Below are 24,639 nucleotides of genomic sequence, written 5' to 3'. Positions count from 1 at the left end.
ACTCAACAGTAAGCTTTACAAGTATGGATAACTAGTAATTTATGTGCTTGATTCTGTTCTGAATTTGAGAAAAATCTGAGTAAAAATTGGGTTTCAGTTAAAAAGTAGTTAAATTGTCATACATTAACTGGCTTCAAAAGAAATGCCAGACCAGCTGCCTAAAAATGTCATACTTGCAGATCAAATGCATAGATGCCAGTACTCACTGGAAACATGTTTGTGCATTCTACAAAGCACTGCTGCTATGTACTATGGAGAATAAATTTAATTCTGAAAGACCCAAGTATGACACACTGGTTTATTATTTCACTTGTTTACAACTTGATCCAACACATTTGTTATGTGAGAATTTGTTTCTAATTTCAAAAGTAGCTGAAAAAAATTCATTCGTTTGTCAGGCTGTTTATCAGGGAAAGTGCACTGGACTGGCATGTTGGTGAATGCATTCACGTTGTGCATTCCTACAAAATTATAAGCTTTCACATTGTCAGTCTGTCACAAAATGCCGTTCCTAAAGTTGTCAATTTAATCTTTTTTGCTTCAGTGTACACATAAGCTTAATGTGAGTGGTCTGCAGCTCGAAGTGAGAGATAATGAAATTACAGAACATATCATAATAAGGTCAAGTACAGCAAAGAGGACTGAGGCTGTTTGTCATCTATGTTCTGAATGGTGTTTGATATATCTAGCACTTAAGTCCTAGTAGACATTGTTTTTTCTCCTGCAGGGTAGTGGCAGAGAATGACTTTTTACACAGTCTCCTAAGCAAAGTGACTGCATCAAAAGGAGACAGTGGTGGACAAGGTAAAGTAGATTTTTTTAAATTTTTTTTTAGTAAAGTAACAAGGTCTTTTTGTGGAACTTCATTTTATATTGTTTACATTTCAGAGAAAGGCTGTAGCACCACCGTGGAGGTGGGTCAACTCTGAAGTGAAGAATCATGAGTTTGTTGCAGAATCTTGAAGGCTATTTAAATTAGCAGCTAGAGTTTTGGATTATAGAGCTTTTCCTTTCAGCTAAAGGAATTGGGGGAAGTGAATTCTTATCACTGTTTTGGTGGGTAGAAGAGGCAATCATCTGAAGAGAGATTTTTTTTTTTTCCTTGCCATAAATGTAACTTTTTTTTTCTCTCTTAATAGGTCTCTGGGTAACTGTGAAAATGCTTGTTGGAGATGTGATTCAAACTAGGAAGGACTATCCACATCTTGTAGACAGAACCACAGTTGTAGCCAGAAAGCTAGGATTTCCTGAAATAATCATGCCAGGTAGGAGGTGCTTTGTTCTGTAATAGGAATGCATTTTTTTCATTCCCGAGGTTAATGAGCATCAGCTGCAGCCTTATTTGCTTCTGTAATGGGTAACTCAGATGTTCTTTAGAATTCACTCTTCATGGTAAGTTTTGTTCCAATATAAGATGCTTATATAAAATAGTGAAATCCTTGGAAAGTATTTTCTAGTACTTAAACAGAAAAAATAAAATCAAGACAGTGAGGGATAATCCCAGCTCCTTGCACATAGCTTTCGTGTCTTCTAAGTAGATTATGGCAGATGCTCAATTGAATTTTAAATTAACCTTATTTTTATTGTAACTTGTCACTGTCCTTTAATAATAATAAACGTATGAGTTTACAATCTCTTGATTTTTTTTTTTTTTTTTCAATTTATGGTCAGATATTTTCCAGTTGAAGTCACTCACTGTCTTCAGTGCTCCTTTTTTAAAAACAAACAACTGCCCCCCAAACCCTTCAATTCAAATCTCGATACTTCTTTTAAAAAGTAATTAATTTGTTCACAGGAGAAAATTAAAGTATGAAGCTCCCTCTAGAAAGAGCTGTGTATTTGGGGAAAATTCAGTAATGGCATCATCGGTCACCTCACCAGCAGGTGTCAGTGCAGGACGAGAATTACTTCAAGTCACTTTGAGGACTCCCATTTGGTTCGGTCTCACATCACACCGTAGTATCTTCTTAGCTAAGAATAACAGATGAAAATTTAAGTTCAGGTGGAAAATAAGACATTTTAATCTGTTTCACTGCAGAAAAAGAGGTACACTTGTGAAGTTCAGTTAACCCTATGCTCTCACAGCATTTTCATTGATCTTTTTAACCTTTCTTTTTTTAGGAGACATAAGAAATGACATTTATATTACATTGCTGTATGGAGATTTTGACAAATACAATAAAACAACTCAGAGAAATGTGGAAGTGATAATGTGTGTCTGTGATGAAGAAGGAAAAGTGATGCCAGTAAGTTTTCTTTTTTTCTGTATGATGGACATAGAAACATGAGTTACATTATAGAAGTAAGCCTTAAACTTCTTCAAATTTTTATAAAATACCATTGTGCAAAAACTTGCAGTTCCCTCAGTTGTGTCATCTTGTGACATCTCGTGACTGATAAGTTTTATGATGTTTAAAGTGACCTATCTATTAAAGTCCTATAAATGTCTTGCATAAAACTGTAACGAGAAATAACACTGAATGACCTAGTTTAGCTGTGCCAAGGAACAAATGCTGTTTCTGACAATTACTGCATTCTTACCCTAGGGTTTTTCTTCTGGAAATTCCCAGAAGAATGCAATTTGTACATTAAAATGTTAGAAGTACCATTTCTGCTACATAACAAACCCTTGATTTGTGCCAGGAAGACTGTGTCATTGTCCCTTGAATGAAGTACATGGCAAATAACTAAATTAGTGACAACAGAGGAGTGTGGACACTGCACATATGCAGCATAAATATTTACAGTGTCTTTTTGTTTGTCTATTTCTGTTTTGAGGAATTTTTGTATTTTCCTCAGGGCTTTTTAACACCAGTTCAGTATTCAGGGGGATTTTTGGCCTTTCCTTTTCTGAGCTTTATACTGTTCACTAAATCAGTACTGCGATCCTGAGGGTGAAATCACAATGCCACTTTTTGAAATAAAATAAAGATGGAGTAACTCATTGTGGTTCATGACTTGCTGAAGTATGTTTATGAACTACCATTAAATGCTTGACATAAATTTTAACTTTAAAGCTTGAATGAAGAAAATCCTAAAGCCCTGTAATGCTTAGGGTCCGCACAACAAATTGTAACCCTGATTACAAAACACTACCTGTGCATATGAAAACACCTAACCATGACTTGCCTGCACAGAAGTTAACTCTGCTGTGAAATTAACTTCAGCAAGCTCTATTCTGTCTATTCACAAATAATATGCTTAAAATACATATACCAAAGTATTCCTTAAATAAATTAACCTATTGCAATGCATTAAATCTTGCATTCCAATATTATGTATGTTCAGTTCTGCAGATGCATTTCTCCAAATACTAGGAGAAAGTGGATTTGTCATTTTGTCTGTCATCTGAAATATATCTTCAAATCATACCTGCCTTCCGTGGGTAATATGCCTTAGACATGTTTAAGCAACAATTTTGAGGAGTTAATCGAAATGCTGTTGAATGCAAGTAATAACAAAAGTAACTGGTTTTCCCTTTTAGCCTCCAAAAAATACATGAATACCAATAAACTTTCAAACCCATGAATTTATATTAATTTCAATGTTTCTAATTATCCATGAATCAAAACAGGTATATGTTCACTAAACAGGAAACTGGTTGGCTCTGTTTAGGTATCAAACTAGTTTCAGCTGAAGAGCTAGCACTAGATTTACTGTTGCAAGTAAAAGGCCTTTTGTTCCAAGTGAATGTCACAGAATACATTCAAACAAGTTTGTGCATAAACCTTGAAAAATCTCCATTCAAGCAGATGAGACATACCTTTCCGCAGTTAAATCACTCTGACTAGACCTTACAAATCATCTTCAGGTATCAGCATCACACCCTTTTTGTCACAAGACATCCTGGTGTTTGAAGCAGACTTCTAAAATTCACTGGGTTTCAACAGGAAAATTGCACCTTTGCAGTAGTTAGTGTAGCCTATATAGGGTTAGTTTCGTCTGTGCCTTCAGTAGAGAATTTAATGTTTGCTTCTTTCATGCATTTCAGTTTCATGTCTGATGCCTGGTGTCAGTGATCTTGCTTCTTCAATGATCAGCATTAGCAGTTATTCTGCATGTACAATCCTCAATCATAATCAGCTAGGAAAGACGGATGTAGGCCAAGTCTCTTCACAGATTCACTAAACAAACTGAATTCCTAGGTTATAACAAATTTTGAACTTGATCAAAACTTTAAGTTGGATCTGTATTAGTTCTGATAGTATTAGAGAATGGGAAATTCTAATGTTGAAAAAATGCAGGAGGGCATACTGTTGGTGCCTCTACAACGTTTAGTTTGGAAGTCACCTCTGGTATGCAGCCAAACACTTCTGAGATTTGGCTGGAATAGAATATTTGAAAGTAAATGGAGAAATAAATGGAACAATGAAGCTACCTTATTTTCACTTTGTATGTTTCTTCTACTAATTGAGATGATGTCTTGGTTACTTAAGTTCATCAGTTTGAGAAAAGATATTAAGTCTACGTATGTTCATCACCCAGCTCTTCTTAGAGCCTGCTGTGTAATCCCTGTAAAATGCAATCTATGGGTAGGTCCAGTATAATTATGGAAAATGTTGATTTTCTTTATGTTCAGAGGCTTGGAAAATGCAGTATCTTGATAGTAATGCTTCCTCTCTGTTGGTGCTTTCATTATTATTTAATTTTGAATGATGCCATATCCAAATCTAAAACTGCTTGTTCAAGACAGGTCTTCATGCTGCATGATATATGCTGGTCCTGAACCTGTAGCTTTCATGGAGTGTCTCCAAGGCTCCAAGCTGGAGTTCTGCAGGGCCTTGGGGGCAGCCTGGCCCAAGTGCTGGGGCCTGTTACCCGGGTGTCGTGGTTCAACCCCAGCCAGGGCCCCGGTACCTCACAGGCAGCAGCTGCGCCCTCTACGCTGCTCCCAGCCGCCGTAGTGGTTTTATGAGGGCGCAGAGGCACGGACCTGTGCACTTACCCGGCCGGCGCTATGGAGGCGCTGTGGCTGCGCGGCTGAGGGCGGGAAGCGAAGCCCCGGCGAGCCTGGGGCTGGCCTCGCCTGGCCTGGCCTGGCCTGGCCTGGCCGAGGGTGCTGCGGCCGCCATGGCTTCGTAGCCCAGCGAGCGCGGCCTCGCGGGGTTAAAGCGGGCGGGGGCTCGCGCCAGGCGGCTGTCGGTCGGTCTCGCGCGGGTCTCGGCGGTGCGCTGAGGTAAAGCTGCTGCCCGCAGCCAAGGGCGGGATTCCCGGGGGAGGCTCTCGTTTGGTGGCTTTTTTCGTTTGCCTTGCTTGTTTGGTTGGTTTTGCTCAAGTCATAAAAACTTACGGAAATTAATGAGCCGCTAAGCACTGTTTCTTCCCTTCTTTTTGTAAGAATGCTGTTTGCTTGGGAGCGGGGGACAAACCCGTGAGTGAATATAGATCGGTTCTTTACTATCAGGTCAAACAGCCACGTTGGATGGAAACATTAAAGGTATGGTGTAGATACTTTTCACTTGCTTTTTTTCCTCTTCGTTTCTTGGTACCTCACACAGAAAAGTTGCACAGCATCAGCTTTTGCTAAAAAATAACTTGGGCCTGAATACAGCTAGAAAGATGGAGCCTTAGTTATACATCAGTTATGAGAGAGATGATTACTGAGGCTTAGAACTTGGCTTAGAAAATGACGTTAAGACTTTGTTTAGCAAAACAAATGGGGTCATCTTAGATAACCTTATGTCCTAATATGGCTCATCAGAAATGAAATATTGCATTTGTTCTGTTGTGGTGAAACAATGGAGATGAGGAGCTTCAATTGCATGATTAAAAAAAAAAAAAAGCCCCCAACCCCCCAAAAACCCACCCCACCCCAAATATTACGATTTTAGAGAGAAAAAACCTCTTGGATTTCTTTAGAGACACACCAATAATTATCTAGTTTAGCTTTAATGTCTTTGATTGGAAAATGCTCAGAAGTTTCCAGAAGTAGTTCTTATAAAGCATGTCTCAGGCTTGCTAGCAAGCATGATTTTTCTTGAAGATGATATTGCCATGTATGACAAGCCTGCAATTATTACACTAAGGTGTGTTGCTGAGATCGGGCAGGACAGGGAGGGAATGGAAGTGTGAGTTGAAACAGAAGCTTATTTGTTGTTTTGAAAACATTGACCCATTCTATTTTTTGCTTAGTATACTAGTTTCTTTTTTAAATTATTCTGAATTTCAGACTTTTATACAGGATCGTTGACAGTAGATCCTTTTGAAAAGTGTAGTTAATGTGAAGGAGTGTTATGCAGTAAGATTTGTAAAGGGAAGTAGTGAATGAACACAAAGGAGTACAAGTCTTTAAAGTTTTAGAACTATAAACTTGATAATATAAAAATTTGTGCTTTTTCTTATGTAGTTGGCCTCTTTTGTGGCATATTTGTTGTAAGCAGGTATGCTACTTTAAGAATAAAGCACTCACAAGTTCCTGGGATTCTCCTCAAGGCTTTGAAACTGAATTTAATCGTAAAAATACGCTTAATTTATTTTGCTAGAATTTTCATACCTTTTTCACCTGTTCATTAAATTGTTCATCAATTTATGTATATGAAACGTGGAATTTTTGTAGTGCAGAGGTGTTGCATAATTCTATATGCTTAATAGGGTAAGTAATAAGATTGCAGTATACTTATTTTCTGATGTACAAGCACCGGTGTGCTTTAACTCACTGGGTTCAGTGCTTCATTTCTTTAGTGGTGCTAGACTTTGAGCAGAGTGTTACAGGTAATTGCTTATCAGCCACCACTTCTGCTACTGTGATCAGGCTCAATAGTTTTAAATGGTCTGTGAAAGGCATTATGGAGCCAGCAGAAGTGGTACTTATTTATTCTAAAATAGGAGCTCATTACATGTGAAACCACCTTCCGCCCCTGCCCCCCGTAACTCTATTGATTACTTTCTGATTCTACAAAAGGTAGCAGTCCCTATTGAAGACATGCAAAGGATACATCTGCGCTTCATGTTCAGACACAGGTCATCTCAAGAGTGTAAGTAGGGAATTTTTACTCTAGTGAATTTTAATGCATTGATGGATAGTCAACTGAAAATATTTTGCTTTGCAGCTAAAGATAAAGGAGAAAAGAATTTTGCAATGGCCTACATCAGACTAATGAAGGAGGATGGAACAACTCTTCAAGATGGCATCCATGATCTGTTAGTCCTAAAGGTATTGGATCAATTTTTTTCCTTTCCCCCATGAGACACCTTTTTTTCACACTGTCGTCTTTGACTGCATTGTTTATTTTTATAGGGCTAGATTAATTTTATTATTCTATCAAAGATAAATATTATGTTTTTTGTTTGAACAAAAAAATGATGTAACTTGTTCCATAGTCAGTAAACATTGCTCTAAATTTTAATTAGAGAGAGACGTTATCTAAGCATAACGAGAGATGGTTATGCTTCCTACTATTTTTACTGAAGTTTGTGGTTTTGGTCTTCTGTAGTATAGAGGAAGTTATGCTAAAGCTCACTGCCTGGATGTGTACCATTATTCTTGCTGAAGAAGGGGAAAAGTGTTGTGTTGCTTCATTTAGAATCTTTGTCACATGAATAATCAGGGAATGTAATTGTAGGGAATTGGTTGTTTGCAACTGCTCTGTGTAGTTACTCAGGTACAAGAGTGAAAGTTTCAGGAATTTGATTTTGGATGTGAAGAATAGTTTTGGCTAGCCCTGATTGGACACAGCTAGCATTTTTGACTTTGTGCACTGAAGCAGGGAAGAGATGTTTCAAGACTTGTTTCTTGTTGCATGTTTTTTTCTCCCCCTTGGAGAATAGCGTCTAGGAGGAACTAAGAACCAGAAATCACTTCCAATACAGAAGAAATTTTACTTTAGGTATTTCTTAGTGCTCTTTTTAGTAAACTAGTTCGCCATAACATTAATGGCAATTGAGATGCATACAACTAAATCAAATTGTTTAGGTAGTCCAACAAAGATTAATGGCAATGTATAGTTATTTATCTTCTCTTCATTGATAGCAACATTGGTAAATACTTAGACCAGAAGGAAAATAATGATCACGTTGTATGACTGTGTGGTTAATGTTGGTTATGAAATTCCATCTAATTCATTCCTACACCAACCTGGTAATTTTTCCTTAAGTGACAGCATAGATGAGAAATGCTAAACAGAGTTGACCTAGCTTATGTTTGGGAGAAATAGACAGATTTTTCTGACATATGTTTGCCTGTTCTAGTACGAAAAATGGTAATTGTAAGCTGTGTTTTAAACAGTAGTACATCTGGCCTCTCAAAATAAGTAATTTGAAAACTGTAAAGTTTAAACAATGTACTTTATTTTCACTGCCTTCAGGCATTGAATCTTTTTGAGAGACTTTTGGATCAAAACTTCAAGTCTTTTCCCCATTGTCTGTCTAACATGTCTCAAAAAGAGGAAGTCAAGATTCTCTTCTGGTTCCAGAAATTGAGAAGTAATTATTTGGCAAGCTTGATATAATCATAAAAGTTAGTAATGCTGTCTGTTTTGCTGGATAAGGATTTTGCCTTTTGTCTGTCTAGGTCTCTTTATAGTCAATTTTTAACCTTACTTCTTGTTTGATAGGAAGTAGAGACTGCACACCTGCAGTCACTGGATCAGATACAAACCGGAAACATTAGAAAATCATTCTAGATTATGGTTTTTGTAACTCTTTGTTTATGCACAATTGTAGATTAAGGGTCTGCAATTGAGTCAGATCTGTAATGGTGTTGTAGCTTTAAGTGATAGAGCTCATAAACTCACTGGGGAAATTTTCTTGAGTAGTTTTGTTAAGAAAAAATTATCTTCTCTAAGCAGCAAGGAGTATGATTTTTATTGTCTTTGTCTAAAAACTACTTTCCTGTCTGGGGTATGAATCAAAAGCTGAGAGACAAAAAAAATCTGTGAGGGTTGTGGCATGCAACTAGATGAAATAGAGGAGGGAACAATACCTGTTGGCTCTGTTTTTGTACTGTTCATTCTACTGAAAAGCATAAATTCCGTGATATTTGTGTCAGTTAGTGCAGCACACTGTCTAATTTAAAATAGAATCTTATAATGTACTTATGACCTTTTATGTTAAAGGTCCAGGTATTAAGTGATCGTAACCGTGTTGTCTATATCCTGTGTGCAGTCTTCAAGGCGATGCTCGGTAGTCTGTCGTATTCCGTAGCTATTGACATTTTAATGAGAAATCGGCTCTTGCATTTACTCTGCCAGTGATGTCACCCCTCATAGTTCCTTACTGCCTTAAAACACATACCTTTATAACTTCAATGTAGTATTTTCTCTGCATGTTCGTTGCAGCCTTTCTTGCTGACTAACATTGACTCTTGGCTTACCTGTACAAGCCACGCTGGGACTTGGGTATTCTTTATCCTTTAGTGCATGTGTTTAAGTCCATAGAAACATAGCTTTTTGTTTACTTTTGTAGAAAGTACAAAATAAGTCTAATTTTAAATCCAGTGGTGTGAAATATGTAATAAACGATATGTTGTTTTTCAGGGGGACAGTAAAAAAATGGAGGATGCTAGTGCTTATTTGACATTACCTTCTACACGTCAACACATAGAAAATAAAGGAGCAACCATAGTCAGGAACTCAAGTATTGTGGGGGGGCTTTCAGTAAGCTCACGAGATGCATTTTATATTTCAACTCTTGTTTGTTCTACAAAGTTAACTCAGAATGGTATGTATCTTCTAAACAGGTATAAGTTTTAGAAAGAAGACGTTTACACAAATGATAAATCACATTTTACTTTTTAATGCCTGTCCCTTTATTTTCTATTAGTGGGCTTACTGGGTCTCTTGAAGTGGCGTATGAAGCCTGAGCTGCTTCAGGAGAACCTGGAAAAACTGAAGATTGTGGATGGAGAGGAAGTTGTGAAGGTATATCTTTATATAGGTTTTTTTTTAATAATAGTTATTCTTCATGTCCCTTCATATCATGGCAGAAAAAATGCTAAATAGTTTCAAAAAGAAAAAGAAACTAGAGGGTCAGTTACCGTAAACATAGGAACTTCAAGCTGCCTGTCAGTTATACTTTCGAGTCTTGTTCAATGTAATGCCTTTGTTAGTGATAGTTTGCAAAAGACACGAGCAAAGCTCTTCATTAGAGGGAGCAAGGAAGCAAGCACCTGGACAGGATTTTTCATAGTATTATCCATCTTTTTTCTACATGTTGCTCCCAAACATCTCTGGTATTGACTACTATTAAACTGTGGAGATTTGCAAGATAACTAGTCAAATCTGCCTGCTTTCACTGGTAATTAATTTATTAGGATCCTTTTCTGCTTTCTATTGTTTTATTTTGCTGGAAAATTTGTACATGAATGGAGAATTCAATACCAAGAATATTATTTGGAGTCATTGCTGCTTTGGTCAGATGCTTACGTACATGTCACAGGTAAACTTTAATTTTGAGCTTGCACAGAAAATTTTATTTAAAAACTTGATAGGATATGAAGGCAGTAATGGTAAAATATTTTCTACAATCTCTGTTCAACTGTTTACTTTTGTCTATCTGAAACATCACAAACAGTTCCTACTGCTTTCTTTACAGTTCTTAATATTAATTTACATGTTGATATTAAAAAAAAAAAAGTGTATTATGTACCTAATGAAGTGCTTTGTTAATTTAATGAGTATAATATGAATAAAAACCTGTTAATATTTTGGAAAGTGGCGGACACTATTACATTTGTGTTACTCTAAATATAAGCATTAGATGCCTCTCTGGAGAGAAGAAGGGAAGACTTAAAAAAAAAAAAGAGGATTTTTTTACCCAAAGGTTTGGGTCCCAAGTCACGGGGGTACTTTCCTTTGATTTAAAGTGGGTTTTGAATTAGCCCACAGAAGTATGAAGTGTGTTTTTAATCACCATGTGTATGTGAAAATAGCAACTACTAACCTGTATCACGAAGGAACTAGGAATGCAGTTTTAGATAGTTATGTTGTTAGTATAATGTTCTTAGCTCTTCCATAAGCTTTGAGCTAAACATGTATTATTGATTGCTCCTGTGCCTGAGGATGTAGGTTCTTAAAATTAAAGAAACTAGAGCCTAAATCCTCGGAAATGTTTTCTGAATTTAAGTGATGTTTCAGTGAAGGCCTTTAAAATTCTAACTTGAGAGAAACCAAGTCTGCTACCTGAAAACTGACTTGTGAAATTTTCGAGTTGAATTGGTTGCCAGTTTGTCATTTCATGTTGTTCTATAGTTTCTCCAAGATACGCTGGATGCCCTGTTTAACATCATGATGGAACATTCCCACAGTAATGAGTATGACATCCTGGTCTTTGATGCACTGGTAAGAATCAGCACCGAAGGATTTTATTTGTCAAAGTAAAGAACCCTATAATTTTGAATGAGCTATCAAGTTGTTTATTTCAGGGAATTAGTCTTAAAATCTCTACAGAACAGGTGGAATATTACTATTTGACTGAAAAGTGAATTTCTTTAAAAACTCTTAAATAGTGGATTATCAAAAATATTTCAGAAGACTAGTATTTAAATTTAAAATGTGACTTTATGAAAAATGCTCTTTATGTCCATGTCTGTTTAGATATATATCATAGGACTCATTGCAGACCGTAAATTTCAACATTTTAACACTGTTCTGGAAGCGTATATCCAACAGCATTTTAGTGCAACATTGGCATACAAGTAAGTTTGTTTTCTCTTCTTCTTTCTCTTTTTTCTAAACCTCCACCATCACATTAAAGAAAGTAAATCCTGTTTGTGACTTTCCTGATGTAATTAGTGATGACTTGTTTTGATGCAAACAGCATTTGCTTATCTGGAAACAAACCTGCCTGTGAGAGAGACCTATGATTATAAGTAGAGTTAATTGACAAACAGTAGTTGATTTGGGGTTGAATGATTCTTTGGCATTAATTTTCTCCTGTCTGGATTTTGCTGTGTCTGAGCCCTTCACCTGTATCCTGTCAAATTTGTCAAAAGATACTTTGCTGTAAAGCTTCTCCCTTTGCATTCCTGGCCTTAACCTGAAATGCCTTAAGTGAGGACTGAGAATGTCCTTAACCCATTTATGTAGGTTTCCACATATTCTTTTACAGCAAACGAACTCATGGGGCAAAAAATTGTTGGGGAACTGTCAAGTCTTCATATGCAGTTCACAGTCTGATGTTGCACCAGGAGGGTTTCAGTGCAGTGAACTGTAATTTTGGTATTTTTTACATAGTCTGCTGTGAACTGGAGTCATCTTATTTGTCACGTGGTCATGCCAGTGGGCAGGTGGACAGTCTTTTGGTGTATTTTTGGGTTTTTTTTTATTTATTTCTGGAGCTTCCAGGTAATGCCTAGATGGGAAGACATGGATTCATAGAAGAGAATAAAACCTATGGAGAAATGTTATACAGTAAAATTAATACTGGATTCCTACTTTATTTAAAAAAGGTTTTTGCAGGTGATGGTAGGATAAAATCGCTTTGAATTATGAAGAAAGATAACATCTTCATTTAGTGCTGATCTTGGGGAAGTGCTATAAAAGGATAGATGTATTTTTTTTCATCTACCTGAAGTCTTGTTCTGGCAGCTTAATGGGATGGCAGATTGAAGCAGGACTTTAATTTGGGATATGAATAATAGATGGAAGACCTTAGCTGAAGGTTTGGAATAGTTGAGGATATCTTGTAGTGTCCTGTGCTGAATTTGCATCAATTCTAACTCAACACGAAATGTCACACAGATCATGCATTAGAACATGAGTTTGCTAGAGTTGAAAGGCAGTAGTGCGCAATCAATCCTTTCTCACATTCTAGGAAAGTTGAAGTTAGTATTATTGGGCTCAGAAAGCTCAAGTGCAAGCTACATGCTCTTCTTTAATCCTCCTTCACTCCATGTGTAATAAGCACATGGAATTTAATGCTTTATGTTACTGTGAAAGAAGAGAAGGTTGGGTACAAAACCTCTCAGGACAGCCATATTTGCTTAAAATATTTCTAAGACTTACGTGACTGGGAGTTTCTGATGATTTAATCAAAATGACAGAGGCAAAATACCGTTTATGATTGTTCCCCAAATCAGGAGTTTTCTTAGCATCATTGGTTCCATGCACATCATGGAAGATGTACTCTGTTTCAGGAATCATTTATGAAAAAACAAATAGCTGTATGTGGCTTAACTTGTAGTTAAGAAGGAGGTACTGTGTCCCAGACACATGATGATCACATTATGATGCAGTATTTTGGCCAAACTGTTAGGTATTTACTCAGTTCCTTATTTAGTTATCCATTTGTACCTAGCTTTTGTAGAGTTCTGAGGGGACTTAACATTGACAGCTGAGGGACGTTGAGTGAACTGCCCCTGCATACAAGTTGGATAAATTTTGTTCCAACTCAGTACAAAGCTGTGAATTCAGAGAAGCTATAAAAAGGAGTAAATGGAAACACACAATGGATGTAGTGCCCAGAAGGCTGAGAGGCTGAAAGCATGATATTTTGGTCCTGAAATGGGAGTTAGGCTAGTGGAGCGGGGCTGAGCATGTGTCTATTAGTTACGCACACAGAGAGAGAGAGAGAGACAGACAGACATGTGTATATATATCTATATATATTCTGTGCAGTAGCAAGCAGTTCTTGGAGCTATTATTTGCATGCAAGTATGTTCCAAATATCATAGTGATCACTTACTGATGTTTCATCAGTCCAGTTGGTGAACTGTTAAGTTTCATCAACATGCAAGTGCTAGTTTGGTTTTTGTTGTGTTGGTTGGTTGATTTTGTTTGTTTAGGGTGGGGGATAGTAGGTTTCCATTTTTGTAGTGATGTAAGGAAAAAAACCCAACCACCCTTATTTTAGTTCTTCTTATGGCTACTTGAAGTTCAAGATTACATCTTTAATATTATTTTAATCATTTAAGATGAAACTATAACTTAAGGGCCTTATTTTTAGATGAGCTTTTGCGCTTTTTCAGCAGGTTGTGTGTTTAGGAAAAAATTGCCTTTGGATACAAAGAAAGGAAGTGTTTAAATAAAATAAATACTTCAGGCAGATATTGCTGTGTACCAGAATATTGTACTATTTACATGCAGTTAATTTAGAGCATGTAGTGGTGTTTAATCACTGCTTAATGTAGGTAGGCAGAAGTAACATTTTGTGTTACCTTATGCATGTATATTATAAATTTCTGTAAAAGTGCTTCCAGAACTGTGTAAAGTTATGCTGCTGTTTTGAGATTTCAGATTGCTTTCTTGCTTGCACAGTTAAGAATTTGCTCCTCATTTGTTTATACTGATAGAATTTGTGCAACAAAAATGCAAAAAATATATGCAGTACATTTTGTTGTGCGTGCTTGACTAAGCATAAACATTTATTTAGAGTAGCCAAACAAGTTAGAGAAGTTAATTTAAAAAAAAAGATTATTTTAAAAATGTTTTTTAACTTCAGGAAATTAATGACTGTTCTGAAGACTTACTTGGATACCTCCAGCCGAGGGGAGCAATGCGAACCTATCCTAAGAACTCTGAAAGCACTGGAATATGTTTTCAAGTTCATTGTTAGATCAAGGACATTATTTTCACAGTAAGTACCCAGGCTATTGCCATGTAACTAGCAGGCCAATATCAGAAATAGAAATAGACCTGAGAAACAGAAAAAATTGATTCCAGAACAGAACTGTATTTTCTGTTTTTACGAATAAAACATAAAGCTAGCAACTGGCCTAAAGTACAGACATTGCTGAGATATTTTTTTGGAGAGGGAATCTGCAAAAATCTGCTTTCTGATTCACAGTGTAAGTTCCAGAAATGTATTTAGTAATACAGCCGATTTCAAAGGGTGATTATTCTTTGCATTAGGTGGCTTGACCTAAGACCAATGGATGGCCAAATGTTGTGACAGATGGCTGGAAGCTGGATGCTTGTCCTTGAGATCATGGTGTTCAGCAGCCCAGACTGTGCATAGAACAATGTAATTTTCAGTAATCGTTGTCCAACTGAATTTAGAGTTTCAGATCTCCAGTGAAGGAATTTATAGGGAAGGCTCAATGGACTAGATATGTGTAACTCAGCCAAACAGATGAGGCATAATATTTACAAGCAGTGGTCAGGTTTAGGGAAAAGGGAGATGGGGAGAATGAAGGTAGTGAAAGCTGGAAGGAGAAAAACTACACTACGGTAACTGTATCCCCCACTTCCTCCCCTAGCCCTTAGGGACTCTCACCATATCCCACAGACCCTGTCCACATCCTCTGTTTCCTCTCTTCTTTTCTGCTTAATCTTTTTCCATTTATCCTTAGCTGGTTTCCCCCTAACACTTGTTCTGTTGTCCCTCTGCTACATGGCTGAAGGAATGCAGTGGCAGAAGATATGCAGTGGCGAACTCGGGCCTATAGGTGGACCAAGTGGTTGGATGTTGTGGTTGGTAGTCAACAGAAAAAGGTGTTCTGTTTTATCTGTCTTTTGCTCAGTGGGAGCTCTAATACAATTTTTCTCTGTTATTCCACTGCCCGTTTTTTCAAAAAATCCATGTAGGTGTATAGTTTTGTAAAATCAAGTATATTTGATAAATTATGAAATTTTGGTTGAAGTAGGAGTAGACTCAGAAGTTATTTGCTGCTGGTGGATAGTCCCTTAGAAATATTCTTGTGTCTAGGAATTTACTATTTATAGGTGGATACAGATACACAAAGTGAAAAGCTGTATAAGGAAGGCAATGGTGCTCATGAGAATAGAATACAGGTAGTAGTTCAAAAGCTTTATTTTAATTTTTTTTAATAGGTGTCATGGCAAAAGGGGACATTTAGAGTTTTGGGAAGGAAGCATTGTGTAGAGGATTATGGAAAATTTCTTGTATGGTTGAAGGTCAGAAGGCATGGTTTTGTTGCGGGGAGAACTTAGGTCTCCATTTTAATCCTTAGTATTAGCTGGCAGCAAAAGGTGTACGTTGGACAGTCTGTGGTAAGCTAGGTTATTGCGATATGTTGCATATTCAAGTGATTAGCTAGACATATCTAGTCCTTTTAGTTTTCCCTATAAATGCCTTAACTGGAGGTCTGAAACTCTAAATTCACTTGGGCAATTATTATTATAGGCAGTAATAGCTCTTGCAAACGGTAGCCTCTGGCAAAAATAACCAAACAGTGAACAGTATCATCTGATACTTTATATCCATCTTTAGCTGTTGCGATCTAACTTTTTGCAGTCAATTTCCTATTGTCAGACTGGTCATGAAAAAGAAGAAAATATGGAAAAAAATGGATTAATGTATTTTCTTCCCATGAGAAAAGCTAGGATTTACAATTAAAGTACTTCACTTCTAAGGGCAGAGATTAGCCTTCTTGGAGACAAATATTTTGAATTAATAGAGCTGAGACAGATCTTTAGATCATTCTCTCATTAATTTGATGGGCTGCTTAAGAAACTAAGATGCCTTGTTGAAAGGTAAGAGACATAACAAAGTGAAAATTGTGTAGGAAAGAATGACTTCTAATGCTAGACATAAAATCGGAGACTTCTTTTTATCTCGTTGTGAGGCAGATACATTGAAGATAACCAAGTTCTACTTTAATTTGCATTCATTCAATTCTGTTGAAGCTATAGAGATGTAATGAAAGCAAAAATTTTTTTTACTCCAGTCAGCTGAACTAAAGTTATGTCTTGCAGCTGTTTGTTCAGTGACTATGTTTTGTAGAAAAGTCATATATGATTGTAACTCATGTTATATGATTTACATGTGTATAAGATGTACTATGTAAAGCCAAACGTTTACATAATACAGACTCAGAAAACATTAAATGTTTGCTCTCCTCCTTTCATTGGCCTAAGGTTGTTTTTGGTGGTGAAATTCGTGTATACTGTCGTAATGAAGTTGTTTCCAAGCAAATAATTAGTCATCTTTTAAAATTTACTTTCAGAACAAGTGATTATAATTGAAATTTAACACAGAAAATTGTGTCTAAATGGAAGCTAGATGATGAGTCAGGAAATAGAATTATCATTCTACCTGGCTTAAATTAGTCCTGGTGTGACTTTAAAAAGCATGTTTAATACATGTTGTGTGATGCTTCTGCCTCCCTCCTTGCCCCACAGGTTTAGTCAAGAAAGCTTCAAATTTCCACTTGCATAAAAAAATAGGTTTAAGAAACTTCATGTACTTTTCCAGCAATGTTCTATAGTCAATAAAAGCTGTATCAGTGCATTAGCTGAGTAACTTCAATAAACACTTGGACTGAGACATTGTTACAACTTACATGTACTTCATTCCCATTGAAAAATAATTTTAAATAGCTCCCACATGCCACAATCTCCAGTATGTTAAAAACAATTAAGTCATTTAACCAAAAACCGAGCTCCTAAAATACCGCTTGATAATAAATAAGATGACTTTTCTATGTAAGTGTGGTTGTACTAAAACTTATTTTTTTCAAGATGCGTTTCACATCCAACTTTTTCTGGTATGCATTTTTTATACAGCTATCACACCTCAGTAGGTACATACCTTAAGTAGTGTGCATCATGTATGTTGTATACAAGTATATATAATTTTTTTCCTCTCCAGATAATGTTTTGGATCTTGGGGTTCCTTTCCAATAACTGACTTAAATCTCATTGACAAGCGTTCACCTAAACGGTGCAGAGGCCATGGGCCTGAATAGTGTAGCTCTCAGTGTTTTCTTTTCCTCAAAGCTTCTTACCAGTCACTGTATGAATAGCAGTTTTGATTTTTTTTTTTTCTCTTGCTGTAGACAAAAGCTCTTAATTTGCCTTTAGTTCTCTTAAGGACTTAAGTTTCAAGATGAAAAGAAAAGCACATGACACTGGAATACATGACTTTAAAAATTGGGATTTTTCTTTTCTGATAGAGAAGGCAGTACATCAGAGGTGCAGCATTTAGTTCACAGTATCCTACACGCATTTCAGGCTTCTCTTGTTGTCTTGGCTTTTTTCTTAGCTTGTTTTTCCTTAACTTCTGACAGCTGTTTCAGGTAACTAATGTCACCAGTGTTTTTTACTGTTTATGTAAGCAGTATTTAGTATTAATAGCCAGTATGAACAATACAGGAGAGAGAATCTAAAAGATTCAAACTTTAGGACAGGGAATGAAGAAATAGTGGAGTGAGCTTAATTTAAATACACTTTTTAATTTTCAAGCATCAAGTAGAGACTTTTTTCAAAAAGCAGAGTGGTTAATGGGGACAGTAAAACTAGCTCTTTGAAAAAGTGGCAATAACAGCAGAAGAAGGAAACAGTGATAATATGTGAAAAATATCCTAGAGTAGCTAATTTGTAGTAGAAAAAAAAATTAAATTTTTTTTGCATATAAGTCACTTTGAAAGTGAAATGACTTTTTTAATAAGCTCAAATCAGGGAGATGTCATTCTTTAGAGGCTTTAAAAAAAATTAAAAATGCTTATGTTGTGTTCAAGCTGAAAAATTTCTACACAATACAGTGAATAGCAGATATAACCCATTGGTGAAATATCTATGTACATAATATTGGATCAGCTTATAAAATATATTTTTAAGGTAATGTTAAATCTGGTACATTTAGGAATATGAAACTTTCTGCTTTTGAAAGGATAATCCAAGGTGTATCTCAACAGATTATATGAAGGCAAAGAACAAACAGAATTTGAAGAATCTATGAGGAGACTCTTTGAATCCATCAACAACCTGATGAAAAGTCAACATAAAACTGCCATTTTGTTGCAGGTTGGTGTGTGCTTGGAAACAAGTTGGTTTAGTTTTTTTATATGGTTTTGGTTTGTGAGCTTTTTGTTTGTTGGGTTTTTTTTCTTTTTAAATTGATAAAAAGACACTGTTAGGAAATTTATCCTTTGTGTCTCTTTTGTAATTACCCTTTATTGGAAGACCAAGTTGTCTAATAAAGTTTGAAGCCTAGGTTGAAAAGGTCAGGAGAAGATGCATTTATGTAATTGTATAAATGTAGTGAGTGAAAGAACCAAAACACAGATGCTGGAATCTTTCAAGGAGTCTAATGAAGTGAAGCCTCCAGTGGGAGCTGAATGTTTAATTCTTGAGTTTCTTCAGATAATGCTGAACAGGGATTCCACCGTCTTAGTCTGAAAAGTAAACTTTATAGTATCAGCCTTTTTGGAGGTGTGTTATTTAAACAGCTGAAAATAGGATCAAGGTTTCCCATTCATGTCAATCTTAGTTATTCTAACACTGTGGAATCCGATGTGTTAAGAAAACTAGAAAAGAAGGAGCTATTAAGATAGTTAATATCAAATAATTGGTATGTAGTTCTGTATTAAAATAGAAAACTATCAAGGCTTCTTATGAAGTAGTAAGCAGAAGATTTTATCGGACAACTGCAATATTGATGCTTCGTACATTCTTTATTATGAACTCATTGTATTTATTGGGCTTGACTTTTCCTCTGGTTTTGTGTTTTGATTCCTTTTGCTATGACTTATACTAGAAGTGGAAGCCAGTGGAAAAAGTCTCTGTCTTGAATAAATCCTCAGGTATCTGACCTTGAGATTTGTATTATCTGACACTTTGCATGGAATGTTAATGTGCAACTGCAAAAGAGCTAAAAAAGTAAATACTGCTTTAATTGTATAATACCGTGATTATAGTAATGTTCTAAGTGCATTTGAAAATCATTCAGATACTCTCTGTTGTTATTTGCCAGTTCTGTAGAGGCCTTTGTGGGAATAGTTTATACATTTGAAAGACACTGCCATTAGAAGCAGGAGAAACTTTGGAAGAAGCAAAAAAGTCTTTAAAGTAATACTGAAAGAGATAGTTTATGTAATAATGTTTGTTCTTTTGGTACTTGTACTGTATTAATATGTTAATTAACAAATAGATCTGGGAGGCTTTTATGCTCCTAGATGGTCTTTAAGGTCCCTTCCAACCCAAACCATTCTATGATTCTATGATGGGTGTGTTTAAAAACAGGTGGTATTGTAACACTAATGGCAGTATGGCACTGGATGTACTGGTGAATGTTGATTTGTGCTTACTGTGATTTCCGTATTTCCATATTTAATGCTAGTTCTTAATATTACATCTGTTTAGCAAAAATATACTATGTCTTTGCTGATGCTCTTAAGAAATAGCAGAACCTTGAAAATATAACTGAACATCTCTGAGAAGGACTAAATAAAAGAAGTCTATGCTAATTTTAATGGGCATGTAAACATATTTCAAATATAGACTAGCTATTTAACAGTTATGTTTTGCTCAATACCATCTTAAACATGAATATTTTGGTTTTCTAATGAGTGCTGTCAGTTGTGAAAAATGGATCATATTTATTCATAACCATGGAGCACTAGTGGGCTTTTGAGTGTCTAAATCTGCACCAGCTACTGTAAGTTTTCTTTTTAGCTGAAACATTTCATGGCAGATCTGAGATACTGGTTTACATCATAACTTTGCTGTTGTCCCCGCTACTGATAACTCATACAGACGTGTTTCTGAAAGAAACCTACAAAGAGGTTGCTTTACATAGAGTAAATAAGAACTATTGCATTAATATTATAAAATTCTAGTAGGAGAGGCATGGAATGAGAAGTGTCCCACTGTAGTTTAGTTCTTGCCTAAAACCAAGATTGATTTCCAGCCCCCATATTGAGTTTTGGGATGACAGTGATAGATGTTATGATAGTACAAAGTTAACTTTGCAGGGTAAGGGACAGGTGGTTATTCAGAGATATTACAAACACACAGGACTCCATAGGTGTTATACTTTGCATACCCAGAGAGGAAAGTTCACAGCATCTATTGGGAAAATAGACAAATAATCAGAATATCAAAACAGCTTTAAATCTGTCACATTTGAAATTATCATTGATGTGAATTAAAGTGGAACATAGATTGGTAGGATCAATTGAATTGAGTTCAAGTGGATTACACTCTGAAGATATCGGAGAAGAAAGTTTTAGGAGCCCTGAAGAAAGTTAAAGTAATTGGGTTTCTCGGGATATTGAAACTTAAAATGAACTAGTTTGCAGAGCTTCGGAATGTGAATTCTTAACTCTTATTTCACCCTTGGTTGTGTAAATACCTATGAGGTTTAGCTTTAGAAGATTTAAAGAATTATTTTGAAACCTGAAATGTCTGTTGGTCTCTGCTAATGATTTTTTTTTGTTCCCCAAACTTGGAACTCAGTATTTTAGTCAGCAGTAATTTCCCAGTCATTTTTACTGATAGCAATCATACTCAGACTTGTGTTGAATATTAATTCTGTCAGGAAAAGATTGTTTATAAAATTACATGTCATATGAAACAGCCTAGTCAGTGCCAGAAGCACTTTATTGTTTCAATTTAACTTTATCTGCTGAGTGATATCTTACTTCCTAATCTGTTACATGCTGTATAAGTTTACAAAAAGTTAAAAATCTAGCTTTTCAATTTCTTGCTCTAAAGCTGGCTGAAGTGGATAGATGTTTTGACTTATTTTACTGCCTGAGCTCTGAGAAGGGTAGATATCTGGTTCTGCTTTGCAGTACTGTTTATATAAGCTTTAGCTGAACAAGACTTCAGCTTCAGCTGAAGACTGAATTGTTAATTTATTGTTGGTAAACTGGAAATTCACTAGTACAAGTATCAGTGTGTATGTGCAAGATAAGGATTCCTCCTTTTAAGAGACTTTTCACAGATTTTTCTTGTAATTACTTAAAACAATCGTTTCAGAACTTATACTGACTTACTGGTGGTGGCACTGATCTTCCTACATACTAGACTTAAACCTTTTTAAAATTTATTTTGGCAGGGATGATGTTACAGCTCTGTTTCATTTATCAGTTGCTTCTCTGTAGCCATTGCAGATGAATTTTTGTAGTTTTTAGAGATAGTTTTTCCTGAGGTCTGTGCTTCTGAGGATAGGCTTCTTGAAATCTGGAGACCTGGAAATAAATTTCCAGAACCTGCAAATAATTTGGTCAAGGGAGAATCTGGGCGTGAGGGGGAGTAGGGAGGTGTTATTACCTTCTTTCTGTTCTCTGAGCTCTCAGGGAAAAAACATCATTTTCTGCAGATATGTTTTGTGTCTGTATAAATCAGCCTGTATTTCTGGGGAATAAAATTTTATGAATTATTTTAAAATTTCAGATTATGTGTTTTTATAAGGTGATACCGTTGATGTCTGATTTGTAGTCTGTGAGTGTGCACTTTCATTGACAAGCTTGTGCTCTCAACCTTAAATTACAAATCAAGCCCCAGCTTCTTTTCCAAAAACTGTTCTGTCCCCCTATTGACACATCACATTTGACCTACAGATGGTCTTGTCTGTTGTAAATGTCAGCTATACCTAGCTTGCTCCTAGGCACTGATTTTAGAAAGTAGTACTCCCAATTCTATGCGTGCTTTCACAAACCTTATATGAAATGTTCTCAACGTCATGGAAACATAGGAAGAAGAAATTGTCTGTGGCATTGAAAAGTATGAAAATAATGTAATATGAAGATGCTACCTTTCTCCTCTCATTCTTTCCCACACATTTTTGACCCATCCATACTGCTGCAGTATATTCTAAGAACTTAAAACTGTACAGAGATGCATAGATTACTTGAGAGAATAAGGCTACAAAGGTACTGACAATGATGCTTTGATTGTGGTGTACGATAGGGGATGGCATAGTAACTTGTTAAATTTGCCTTGATAGCAAATAAAATTAGACTAAGAAACAGAGCACCGATGATTTCTTCGAATGTTCTTTTCATCTCATGGGTACTTGAATTTCATGAATATGTATAATGTAATGTTGCAAAAGAGGACAACTAATAAGCTTGGTCAGGAGTAAAGGTTAAAATAAATTTAACAGTATATTGTATATGTAGGAAATAATTTTCTGCGATGCTGTGGGTTTATCTGTATCCCACTTTAATTAATCTCTAAGGTCTGAAGAATGCGGAACATCTTGTACTGCTTACTAGGAGATTTTTATGTCTTCATTAAGGGCAGTGCTCAATTGTGTCCATAGTGCATCATTTGAAGCAATTACTGCAGATGAAACTTGGGAGTTTAAAAGAATGCAGGGGATATACTTGTTATTGTACTTCAGTTAGTACTACAGATCTGTAGAGAAATGGTAGCTATATCCTTCCCATTTCCCTCCTCGTACAAGTGCAGAATAGGCAATATGTGGGAAGGCAGACAGCACAGTAAGACCAAGTGTCAGTGGAGTACTGCTTGAAATATTTTGTGGCCACTGGTGGCCCTATCCTTTATCAAACATCTTTCATAGTAATTGTGAATTGGTGTAAAATGAAATTCAGATGCTGCTATTGTATAGTATCTTCATATAGCATTTGTTGTGTGAAGAGCAAGGAACAACACATTGCTGAAGGAAAACTGGGGCTAGGACGAGTTTCTAGCCCACCACGGGTATTTGTACGGGTGTTTTAAATAGCGCCAGTGTTTCACAGTCTTGTTTTTTTTAAAAAAAACAAAACAAAACTTTTTTCCCCAGCCTATTTCAAGGAGCTGATAATGGCTAAGATCAGTAGAAGATACAATCTTTTTGTTGAAGTGGCAACAGCTTTTAAACACTCCTTTGACTTTCCCAGGTTCGTGCATGAATGTGGGGATGAGACCTGCAGAGGAATGACTTTATCTGAAGGCACCTTAAGCCAGCATTGAGCCAGGTTGAAATACTGTATACATCCTTGCTGCAAACTAAATGACTAAATTCTTTCTTTTTGAATCAACACCTGAATAGTTCGTTTGTTTTTTTTTTTTTTAAGTTGGCTACGACAGTGGAAGCTCATGGAAATAAAATGATAGCTTTATGGTATTTAAAAGGTCTAAATGAGAGCCAAAGAAAGCTGTGCTCTGATTGTCTTTATTCTAACCTCCCTACCCCCAATAAAGAAGAGACTAAGTTTTTAACAAGGAGTTTGCATTGTAGATATAGAGACGTATTGAGTCTAGAAGGGCTTCATTCTAAGCCTCTTCCTGAGTGGCTGTTTCATCTTTGAAAGTTTCGGTATAAAAGCACTGTGATGTTGATAGCTATTGAGGAAACAGCAGGCAGCTTCTCATTTAGTGACAAAATCAAAAGCTTGTCAAACCATCAGCACATTAAGATTTCAAATTGGTAACTGGAAAGAAAAATAATACTTGGTCTTTGTCATTTCAACTGTATATTCATACTAATATTCTCCCACTGCTGATTGTGGTTTTGATGTGCTTCTCAGTTTCCTGTTGGCGTTGCCATGTTCCTTACACTCCCTCTCACTAGAAATATTTGAGTAGGCTCTACTTTATTGTTGTATGTCTTAATGCACTCTATCATAACTGTTTTCTTATCATTTGCGTACATATATTTATTGTCCTGAACAAGCTGAAATATTGATGCTCTGGGGTGACTAGTGTGTATTTCAAATGTTCAACTTGTGCATTTGCAATGCTCATTCATGAAGTTTTTGTTCAGACTAATCTTTGTATGATAGTTCAAATGATTTTCCTGTTGTTTGAAACCAAGTTATAAAATCCTAGGAAATGCAGATTCTAATAGTTTTTTTAGATGTTTTATCATGTTTTGTGCCTGAGATTCAATGACTTGTTGACTGCATACAATATGGTTCTGATAGCTATCTATACATTGAGTTAAAATTCACTGCACAGGAGCCAAACATTAGATATTATTTCTGGTCATTTCAGTGTTGCTTACCCTTTTTTCTTCGGTTAGGAAAAGGATGAAAGTGGTACAAGAAATTACAATTGGTCTGTT

General features: G+C 36.1%; 1 protein-coding gene across 1 annotated transcript in view; it reads left to right on the top strand.

The window, feature by feature from the left end:
* The window catches only part of DOCK2 (dedicator of cytokinesis 2), a 202,482-nt gene that overhangs the window by 14,115 nt on the left and 163,728 nt on the right, over positions 1-24,639 (top strand). The window contains exons 12-23 of the mRNA XM_050905599.1: positions 728-804; positions 1,140-1,265; positions 2,122-2,246; positions 5,339-5,437; positions 6,902-6,974; positions 7,050-7,153; positions 9,474-9,657; positions 9,760-9,857; positions 11,187-11,276; positions 11,532-11,632; positions 14,377-14,511; positions 18,533-18,641. Of these exons, the coding sequence (XP_050761556.1) occupies positions 728-804; positions 1,140-1,265; positions 2,122-2,246; positions 5,339-5,437; positions 6,902-6,974; positions 7,050-7,153; positions 9,474-9,657; positions 9,760-9,857; positions 11,187-11,276; positions 11,532-11,632; positions 14,377-14,511; positions 18,533-18,641 (1,321 nt within the window). The remainder of the gene's footprint in view (positions 1-727; positions 805-1,139; positions 1,266-2,121; positions 2,247-5,338; positions 5,438-6,901; positions 6,975-7,049; positions 7,154-9,473; positions 9,658-9,759; positions 9,858-11,186; positions 11,277-11,531; positions 11,633-14,376; positions 14,512-18,532; positions 18,642-24,639) is intronic.

This window comes from Gymnogyps californianus, chromosome 14 (assembly GCF_018139145.2).
Source record: "Gymnogyps californianus isolate 813 chromosome 14, ASM1813914v2, whole genome shotgun sequence".
NCBI lineage: Eukaryota > Metazoa > Chordata > Aves > Accipitriformes > Cathartidae > Gymnogyps > Gymnogyps californianus.
Note: the sequence above shows the minus strand (reverse complement) of the source record. Positions and strands in the feature narration are given on the sequence as shown.